Source organism: Protopterus annectens, chromosome 10.part0, assembly GCF_019279795.1.
Source record: "Protopterus annectens isolate FY-2018-M chromosome 10.part0, PAN1.0, whole genome shotgun sequence".
In the NCBI taxonomy this organism is placed as follows: domain Eukaryota; kingdom Metazoa; phylum Chordata; order Ceratodontiformes; family Protopteridae; genus Protopterus; species Protopterus annectens.
The window spans coordinates 1670915469-1670927023 of NC_056744.1; the positions used below are offsets into that span (position 1 = coordinate 1670915469).

General features: G+C 41.5%; 1 protein-coding gene across 1 annotated transcript in view; it reads right to left on the reverse strand.

The window, feature by feature from the left end:
- Positions 1 to 11321, reverse strand: part of LOC122814411 (zinc-binding protein A33-like) — a 191540-nt gene extending 180219 nt beyond the window's left edge. The window contains exon 1 of the mRNA XM_044086994.1: positions 10841 to 11321. Coding sequence (XP_043942929.1) covers positions 10841 to 11083 — 243 coding nt within the window. The 5' untranslated portion in view covers positions 11084 to 11321. The remainder of the gene's footprint in view (positions 1 to 10840) is intronic.
- Between the last annotated feature and the right edge of the window lie 234 nt (positions 11322 to 11555).

An 11555-nucleotide genomic window follows, 5' to 3' on the forward strand; every position in this document is an offset into this window, starting at 1 on the left:
AGCACTTGTTCAGAACTCAATGTAAGCACTAAATAAGCTACAAATTACTACAGCACTTAACTTTCCTCACTTATCTAGAGGAAAACAGTTTTAGTACTTAATAAACAAACACCTATCCAAGCATGTCTATGGGTCAGCTCCTGGTGTTTTCTCCTGTCTACCTGATGAATCTGGGCATCTTGGGGCAATGCAGCAATTGCCTCATGCACACTGACAACCCTCTCCTCCTACTACCCAACACTACAACCTGTGAGAGATGCACTTATATAGCCAAACTGAAAGCAAAGCTCTCTTCACCCAAGACTGGACTAGAAGGTCAAGAAGAGAGGGTAAACACTTGAACCACACCACACTCATGACATAGTCCCTCAAAACCTACACCACCAAAACACACACATAGAAACACAAAACACGTACCTACATACACAGAGGTGCTCAATAAAAATCAGCCCAAGCAACAGAGACCTCCAAAGCAGAAATGCAAGCAATCTCCACCCTCAAACACAACCCAAATGACACATAGCCCACAAACTCAGTGTGCCACCCAACCATACCCCATAAGGCATAACAACGTACCCAACACTCTAGTCATAGGTGACTCTATAGTCAGGCACACTGATGTATGACTCAGTAGGCTAAACAAGGAGAAAGTTACTGTCAGCTGCCTATCCAGTGCCAGGATCCACCATATAATGCACGCACTCAGGTCACTCCACAACAAGTACAAATATGACTCTGTCATTGTCCATGTTGGTGTGAATGACCTGAGACGTACCTCCCTGAACTACATGAAAAGAAACATGGAGGAGCTCTCCGATCTTGTAGCCCAGGCAGGTATGACCCTAGCTCTGAGTAGCATTCTGCCATCACCCAGAATGATACCACAGTACAAGGACAAAATGACTGACTTCAACAGTTGGCTAAGCTTCTGGTGTTATTCTAAGGGGATCCAGTATCTGTCTGCCTGGGATGACATGATCAACAGACCACGGTGCTTTGCCAGAGATGGCCTGCACCTGTATCCCTTGGGATTCTGAATACTGGCTAAGGCTCTTGCCACTCCTGTAGTGCCTTTTTAGGCAAGGTTCAAATGACAAATTCATCACTGTAACAGGTACAAGCAAGCAAAATCTGAGGGCAATGCTACTCAATGCCAGAAGTCTAAACCTCAAAATGCACTCACTCGAGGTACTCCTTAAAATGGAGAACACTGATATCTGTGCAGTGACAGAGACCTGGTTCAAGGCTCCAGACAGCACCCCTGCATTACCAGGCTATAATTCATACCACACCTTTTGGCCACCAACCTGGACCGAAACACTAAAGGCAGAGGCGTGTCCATATTCATTAAGGATATCCACACCTCCAGGCTAGTTGCTCAGCATAATGCATCCAAGATTATCCAAGTGCAACTAATTCTGGGCAAGACCACAAACCAAATTGTAGCTTGCTACAGATCCCCCACCATGCCCCAGGATTCCCACTCCTCATTTCCTGATACACTTGAAAATATTAGGGTACAAACTAACACCCTAATAACGGGTGATTTCAACTACTCCATCATTAACTGGGAAAACTACTCATGTATCAACTCTTTTGCTCAACATTTTCTGGAATTCATAAATTCCAATGCCTTGGATCAACTTATCCACACCCCCACCAGGGGCAGCAGTATCCTAGACCTGGTCATTACCAACATGGGCGACCGGTGTTCCACACCAGAGGTCAATTCCTCGTTGGTCAGATTCGATCACAAGCTAATCACCCTAGACATCCACATCCCACCCCCACACCTCATTAGGAAAACCACCATAAAAAATTTCTCCAAACTAACTTCATGCTTCTTAAGACAGAAGTGGCAAACTTCGACACCCATGCAGATGGATAATAGAGGTACGACTGCTGAATCCTACACAAATGCACTTTATTAGCACTTACACAAGTGCATGGATTGTGCTATCCCTAACAGAACCAAGATGCTATCCTCCAAAAAAAAGGAAGGCCAATCTGGTGGTCCCCTGCCATAAACAAACTCTACAACAGAAGAAAGAAACTGCTACAAAAAAAAAAAAAAAAGAGTAAAATCCCATGATTGGAGGAACTCCCTGGTCAGCCTCAGTAAGAAGCTGAGATCCCTCATTAAATCCTCCAAAGCTAGTTACGAAAACAAAACCGCCACCGATTCTAAAGACAACCACAAAGAATGCTATAGTTATGTCAAGAATCTCAATGGCAACACTCACATCTGCTCTGGGTTACAGCACAATGGCACTAAATATACAGAACCAAACTGATATTGCCAACATCCTGGCAGATACTGTACAAATCGCAGACAGGTTCAGTGCTAACTTTACCCTCCTCTCACCCTCTAAAAGGCCCATCTCTATACCGGAAGAATGCAAGGTTCCTGTAATTACGGCTGCACAGGTAGAAACCACACTCTCCAAAGCCAAGAACACAGCATCCATGGGACCTGACAACATACCAGGCTGTGTTCTAACTACAGAACGAACTGGCACCCTACCTAAGTACCATGTTCAATCATAGCCTCACCTCAGGCTTTGTGCACACTGAATGGCGCACAGTGACGGTTATCCCACTCCACAAAGAGGGATCCACCACGAACCCCAGGAACTACCACCCCATTAGCCTGACAAGCCTGGTCTGCAAGGCCATAGAATGTATCATCATGGAACTTATAAACAAAGACATTGGTAATCTCCAAACTCTGGATCCCACCCAGTTCTGGTTTGTAAAAGGCAGATCATGTCTCCTAAACCTGACAGACTTCTTTGAAGCAGTCACCAAAGCTGTAGAGGAGGGTAAGGTGGTTCACACAGCCTATCTAGATCTCGGCAAGGCTTTCAACACCCCCCACTCTGGAATTATAGATAAACTCACTAAACTAGGTATAAATCCCTATGTCACAAAATGGGTTGCCAACTGGCTTAGTGACAGAACCCACACTGTGAAAGTAGCAGACTCCAAATCTGACTTCAGACCAGTGACAAGGGAGTACCACAGGGTTCAGTCCTGGGCCCTCTCCTGTTTGGTATCTACTTCTATGAAGTACAGGCTAACACAGAAGGTCGTTGGATAATGAAGTTTGCAGATGACTGCAAACTAGGAACCATAATTAAAACTCCTAACGATGTGGACATCCTACAAAAGGGCCTTACAGAGACATATGCCTGGCGTCAAAGCCATGGCCTCAAGCTCAATGCCAAAAGGTGCACTGTCATCCTTTTTGGTAAAAACTCTGTACCCATGAACTACCACATAGGCAGTAGTCTACTTAACACTGAAAGTGTGATAAGAGACCTTGGGACACAGGTGGACAGTAGTCTCTCCTTTGATAATCCACCACCACAGTAGTCAGGAAATCCTTCTATGTGCCACACCTCATCACAAAAGGTTTCTCATCCAGGAAAAAAGAGGTAATTGTTCCCCTCTACTCATTAGACCCATTATAAAGTACAATGCCCCTTTTAGTATGTACCTCGCAAGACATCTACAACAACTGGAAAGGCCGCAGAAATACCTCACAAAGAGGATTACCGGCCTCAAACAGATGCCCTATGAAGACCATCTCAAAAAACTCCAACTTTACTCTGCCACATACTGCTCACTCAAAGACGATCTCTGTCTAACATACAAAGTTATGTCAAACCCATAGCTGTTGGACATGCTCCACTTAAAGAAATCCCAATCCCTCTGAGCTTCACGGTCTAGCGACTTACACCTTGTCACCACAATAAACAGAGCATGCTGGAGGGATAGATTCCTGTCCCAGAGACTTCTCATACTCTGGAACAAACTACCTATCTATATCAAACAAAGCTCCTCATTAGCACTCTTCAAGAAAAATCTTCATGACTGGATGGAAAACAGGAAATTCACCCCGGAGATCACTTCTGTAGCTCTGCTCAACAGGGGCATTGGAAAATAATGTTCTTGGGTGGCGAAAGCCAGGGTACCTTTTTGGCTAAGCTTATATAGGCCCTAGGGCCAATAGCCTAGTACCTACCTACGAACCTATGAATAGAGAAATTTGAAAAAAAGAGGGTTTGGTAATGCATCCAGAACATGGCTTTAGGAATGGGAAGATCAGATGATTGTCGGTATTTGGATTTATGTCCCAGTACTGACACTGCAGAGCAGGTGAGAATGCAGGGTGAGACTGCATTCCTGAGGGGCCAACCATAGGATGAGATAATAAACTAAGCTGACATCTGCTTTTTATGATTTCAGTCTGGGTGGATGTTAAATATCATATTTGATATTTAACCTAATCCAATCATGCACCACCTAATCCAAAATCGCCTTATGGCAGACACTCAGCATGGCTTCCGTCCTCATCACAGCACTACTTCAACCCTCCTAGCCTTTACTAACACCATAAACCATAATTGCAACAATAATTATATATCCTCTGCCCTCTTTTTGGATCTTTCCAAGGCATTCGATATGGTTGATCACCAACTTTTAATCAACACCCTGCAAACATTCTGTCTAGATACCGGAGCCCTCCAATGGTTTCAATCCTACCTGAATGGTCGACAGCAGGCTGTCCTCTGGCAGAACAAACTCTCTAACCTTCTACCTAACACCCTCGGAGTACCACAAGGCTCTATACTAGGGCCCTTGCTGTTCTCCATCTTCATTAACAACCTTTATACTGTCATCCCAAAAGTCAGCTGTATCCAATATGCTGATGACTCTACTCTGATTTGCTCAGCCACATCTCCAGTACAGTTATGGTCAGCTACCCAGACCACCTTTAATACAATAGAAAAATGGCTTCTATTTATATAGGTATGTGTGCGCTTATGTGTGCATTTATATAACATAAAATGGATAAAACATAGATGATATACATTCATATATAAAATATAAATATACATATAAACAGTAGAGTGGCTAGTTGTTCTGTATGCTGCAGAAACCTTGGCAGTGATGGCCAAGGAAGACAGAGTTGATGGAGATGAAGTGCCTGAGATGGGTAGATGGATGCTTAGTGTGGGACAGACGAAGAAATAAGGACATCAGAGCAGAAGCCAAAGAAGTTCCCAACTGCCAATAATGTCAAAGAGAACAAATTACAGTACTTTGGGCACATGTACAAGAGAGCAAATGATCTTGAAAAGAAGATTTCAGAGAGGTGGGATGAAAGAAGAAGAATGAGATGGATGGATTGCTTGAGGGAAGATTTGTGACAGTCTGCTCTGTTTGTGAAAAGAAGGTTGGAGAGTGGCACTGGATTAACAGAGATGGTGACAACTGACATAACACATTGTCCAATGCTGAAAATGGGAAAAAGGGGGTTAATGACAATGATATATACATGCGCCTACTTCATGTTATCCAGTGGCCTGACTACTGACCTTCAAATCATCGAAAGGGCAAAATATTGACATGACATTTAACAGGAAATGGCTGTTCCTGACTGTAGTGTGATCACAGACTTAGTATATATAACAGCAAGGGGGTTGGGGTTCATTTCAGTTTGGGTTAGAGTTCTGGATGCATAGGCTTATGGTCTACCCTCTTGAAGAATGACTGCACCAAGACCAAACTTAGAAGCATCACAAGAAAGAGTTACTGGTTTGTGGACATCATAATATCTTAAAGTAGGTGGAGTGGCAATCCTCTGTTTCAGGATATCAAATACTCTCTGGTGTTGCTCTAACCAGGACCAGGATACATCTTTGTGTGTCAAGTCTCTGAGTAGTGCTGTAAGTTGGCTCAAGTCTGGAATAAACATGCCAAGAAAACATTGTAGGGCTTTAACATTGTCTGGAGCTGGCATCTCAAGAACTTGGAAGGATCTGGTCATAAGCCTGAACTGGTAAATAAATGACCAACGTAAGTAACTTCTCATAGCCTGAATTTGCACTTCTGAGAATTCAGCTCAAGATTCACTTCACATGCTCTTTCCAGAACTTTCTTGAGGTTTCTATTCATGCCATTGCCTTCTACTAGAACATTAACTATAATAGCACACAGATATCCAGAAAACATTTTTTCCATCGCACTCTGGAAGACTACACTTGCAGAATTTATCCAAGTGGCATTCTCAAAAACTGTACCAGCCAAAACGAGTACTGATAGTGGTTATCAATGAAGATTTTCATTCAAACAAAATTTGCCAAAATAAGCTTTTCGCATCCAAGGCAGAAAAAAACATTTGGCATGACAGCAGCAACTTTTTTGACTTTATGTATTGTATGATGAGGTCATTTTAGTGCTTTGTTCAAATCTTGTGGGTCAATACATATTCAAAAATCATCTGAGCTTTTTCTTATGAGATACTACCATGGAAGATACAATTCAGTAGGTGTAGATGAACCAACTGGACAAATCACACCTTGCTGCACCATTCTGTCTAGCTCAGCTTTGACTCCGTTCTGCACAACTACTAGAACTCTCCTTGCTGGCCTAACAACTGAGCTGACTTCAGGGTCTAACTTCATGGAGTACACAACTTGGAGTTTGTTTAGTTTGTCTTCAAAAAGATCAGCATAAGTAGAGAAAATAGTCTGGATGAAATCAGAACAGTTGTCTTTTAAGATTACATGGAAGACTTCCTTATTAAATGAAAGTAGTCCCATTTTCAAAATGTCTCTGAGGACTAATATTGACTGCACATGCCTTTTGACTATTTAAAATTGCAAGTCATAGCTGTTGCCAGCAGAGTAACATGAAAGCACTACTGAGCCATCAGTTTGAATTTCTTCAGCACCATAGGCAACAATATTTGCACACTTTGCCAAATCAAGCTTCTTACCAGCGCATACTCTAGCAAATGTTTCTGCTGACATAACATTGAACTTTGAACATGTATCAACTTTGAGCTCTATGGAATCTGAACAGTACAAAATCCTTCATTCCTTGCCCACAAATCTACTGCATTGACTGTTTCATTAAGCACTGAAACATCATCAACATAAAAGTAGGGTCAAAGCTTTCTAACTGATCAACTTGTCTCTTTGAATGTTCTCTTTTAATAAAAGAATGGGCCTCTTTTGATTTACAAATCCTTTGGAAAGGATTCCACTTTTTACATCTGTGGCACTCACTGCTGACGAAAAGCTAAGCACTTTTCTCTTTTGTGCTTCACTGAGCATGCTTTTTTACTAACCACACCTTAAAATTTTGTTGACCGCGGTGGTGGTGCTGCGGTAGCATTGCCACCTCACAGTAAGACGTCCTGTTCGATTTTCAGCTAGAGCGTCTTCTGTGTGGAGACATGCGTGAATGGGCATACCTTCGTTGAAGGTTGTGTGTCAGGGCCGGCAACTCGGCATGTAAAAATCTACTGCCAATCATTAGCGGACCGGAGTTCCGCTGTGGCAATCCCTAACCGGGAAAAGCCGAAAGACACAACAACAACCTTAGAATTTGCTAGAAACCTACTGGGTTTCCCATGGAGTGTTACAGGATTCATAGTAGCTGCCATGTGCTTGGGCCAGTTTCTTTTAACCACATACTGCATACAATCAACATTAGCTTTAGAAGATATTGGAAGCAGGCCTTTCTCATTTGTAAGTATATTTGTGTCCTTTTCAGTGAGCTCATGTATCTCATAAACCTCAATGACCTTAATCAAAGTTAAATCACTGTCTTGAAGCAAAATCTTTCTCACAGCATCATCGTTAACACCATATACAAGTCTGGCTTATCAATTCATCCCTTAAATCACCAAATTTGCACATTCTAGCTTTGCTTTTCAAGTCAGTTACATAGGTAGGTACTAAACTATTGGCCCCTAGGGCCTATATAAGCCTAGCCAAAAAGATACCCTGGCTTTCGCCACCCAAGAAAATTATTTTCCTGTGCCCCTGTCAAGCAGAGCCACAGAAGTGATCCCCAGGGTGAATTTCCTATTTCCCATTCAATCATCAAGATTTTTCTTGAAGAGTGCTAATGAGGAGCTTTGTTTGATATAGATAGGTAGTTTGTTCAGAGTATGGGAAGTCTCTGGGACAGGAATCTATCCCTCCAGCGTGTTCTGTTTATTGCGGTGACAAGGTTTAGGTCCCTAGAGCGTGTAGCTCGGAGTGATTGAGATTTCTTTAAGTGGAGCATGTCCAACAGCTCTGGGTTTCACATAGCTTTGTATGTTAGGCAGAGATCGCCTCTGAGTAGGCAATAAGCTATGGAGTAAAGCTGGAGTTTTTTGAGATGGTCTGTGTAGGGCATCGGTTTGAGGCCGGTAATCATCTCTGTGAGGTATTTCTGCAGTCTTTTCAGTTGTTGTAGATGTCTTGTGAGGTACATACCAAAAAGGGCAATGTACTCTATAATGGGGTCTAATGAGTGATGAGTAGAGGGGAACAATTACCTCTTTTTTCATGGATGAGAAACCTTTTGTGATGAGGTGTGCCATGTAGAAGGATTTCCTGACTACTGTAGCAATGTGATTATCAAAGGAGAGACTACTGTCCACCTGTGTCCCAAGGTCTCTTATCACACTTTTGGTGTTAAGTAGACTACTGCCTATGTGGTAGTTCATGGGTACACAGTTTCGACCAAAAGGGATGACAATACACTTTTTGGCATTGAGCTTGAGGCCATGGTTTTGACACCAGGCATCTGTCTTAGTGAGGCCCTTTTGTAGGATGTCCACATCGTTAGAAGTTTTGATTATGGCTCCTAGTTTGCAGTCATCTACGAACTTCATTTGCCAAAGACCTTCTGTGTTAGCCTCTACTTCAGAAGTAGATACCAAACAGGAGAGGACCCAGGACTGAACCCTGTGGTACTCCACTTTTCTGGTCTGAAGTCGGATTTGGAGTCTGCTACTTTCACAGTGTGAGTTCTGTCAGTGAACCAGCTGGCAACCCATCTTGTGACACAAGGATTTATACCTAGTTTAGTGAGTTTGTCTATAATTCCAGAGTGGGGGATGGTGTAGAACGCCTTGGTGAGATCTAGATAGGCTATGTGAACCACCTTACCCTCATCTACGGCTTTGGTGACTGATTCAAAGAAGTTTATCAGGTTTAGGAGATATGATATTCCTTTTACAAACCCAAACTGTGTGGGGTCCAAAGTTTGGAGATTACCAATGTCTTTGTATGCTGAAAAGTTTCACCAGGCTTTTGATCCCTTGTGTAAAATAAGTGCCTTTCCATTGTAATATTCACATTTCTCTAAGTTTACATTTTAAGTACTCTGGGTCTTCCCTTGCTTTAGCCAGTACCACTATATGCCAGTTTCCCCCTCTCCTGCATACACAGCAGGTGCATACACAAATGAATGCTCTTTCTATGGCTTCTGAACCAGCTAAACTAAGCAGAATAAATGCCTTTGTATATGCATCTTTGTCAGAAAATGAATATCGTACCATTGCAGAACACTCTCCAATTCTCTGCAATATTATTATCAAATACAAGTGGAGCTGGTCTATGAAATCCTTCTGCCATGCCAACAAATTATGCCTAAACACAATGCAGATAAGGCCCTTGTAGTTATGTATGAACATGCACACACCAGGTACTTGTAATAACACACAAATGCACAATAAACTCTTCAAAATGAAATGGCTGTATTTTGCAAAATAACTGTACTGTAATACTACAGTAACTTGCAAACACTTTGTACACTTCTGATAACTGGAATAGCTTTAATTAATCTGAAAAAGTAGCATACAGCAAAAACATGCAGTCATTTTCCTTGTTTTATACATTTCATGTGATTCAGACATTGTTTCAAACATTTTTGTGACTATCTGAAATATTTCTATCAATATATTGCAGTTTCGAACATTTCATTTAATTAGAAATTTGTTTTGAGTGTTCTGTGTACTTTGTTTTATATTCTTTGAGTAAGAAATCATTTAAGCAAGTTTTACTACCTGTAATTCGTTTCTGACCTGTTTTGCAAGTAGTTTGTGCAGTAGGGATGATCCATTACTCTATATTCCTCAAACATTAACTGAGTGCGTCTTGGTCTTGATTCTGGATCGCATTCTGACACCATGTCACTCGTCCTTTGTTATGATACAAGACGAAAAGGCAGGGTATTTCATTTATATGCTTTATTACATAGAAACACATCAGGATGGAGAGCAACAACATAAAATATAAACAAACTGATTAACTGACAGACTAACATACACATGCATGCTTACATCTCAACAGCTCCCTACAAAATGTCAGTGTAGCTTGCATGTGCTCAATGTTTATACACATGTGCAAGCCCATGAAAAGCTTCTTAAAGGTATACATACATACTCATATACATGCATGCTTACATCTCAACAGCTCCCTACAAAATGTCAGTGTAGCTTGCATGTGCTCAATGTTTATACACATGTGCAATCCCATGAAAAGCTTCTTAAAGGTATACATACATACTGATCTACACTTGTCCTGGTTTGCTACTTAAAAGAACTGAATTAGGTTGTCAGACATGAACCCCACCTGTCTTGGAATATCTGAATGCAGTGAAGCCTCTTTTTCTAATATGGTGCCTTGAACTTTTAGCACTGTCTTAAGTTACTAACCAGCTGATGTCACAATGACAAAAGCCTACTGTTTTCCCTTTTTCTAACTATGCATCCATCTACGTTATAAACTCACAAATACACATATGTTTAGGACAGCCCAGCACCTCCCACGATTTGAAAAGAGTCTTTCAGTAATAATTGCCCATCTCACAGCATGTAAATGAAAACGTATTTATTTCTGCAGTCATCAGACACTAACAAACTAGTACTAGTAATAATAACAACTTAGCAATACGATTTCTAAGGTTGGAAATTCACAAAAAATGCATATCAGGACATCGCACGTATAGAATCTGTTACTTTATATTAATAAGGCACTGACCTTACCTTATACACATTGACTACCTCGTGTAAAAATGCCAAATTGTGGCTGGAATGCCTGGGAACACACAGGGTACAGATAAAGGCCTCATCCTCCTGGCAGAACAATTCCAGTTTCCATCTGTGCTCCTCGCAGCGCTGTTCTGGTCTCCCATACGTGGCATACAAATTTTGCAACTCTGCTTTCTCTCTGCTTTTTTTTCCTTGCCTTGTGTGTTCCAGCTTCACTCTCCGTGACTTTCGAACCATATCTGTTAGCTGTTAGTTCACTGTGCAGCCGTCCATATCAGATTCCTGTCTAAATTCATGAGAGATCAATGTTGTTGTTGTTTTAATCCTGTTAAAACACAGACTACAGGACTAGTGTTAAAATCCAGACTCACTGAACTTTCAGGCAAATAAATGCACATTTATAGACTCCATTCTGCATATGGCAAGCCGTGATAATTGCAGTTTTGTCCTTCTTAGTTTCATTTTCAGAGCACAGGAAGTACAATGTGTTGAGAGGTGACCGCCTCCATTTAAAGGGACAAAGCACACAACTCTTCTAATCCTAGATTAAATGTCACTCGAAATGCCTCTTTTTAACTCAAGTAATCCAGTTTACAAATTCCTAGCAAAATGTTTCTCAGAATTCAGTTCACATAGGCATTTTAAGCAAATTCAAATATACAAACTTAGATATACTCCACTACATCTGTGGGATAAACTTGTTATATTT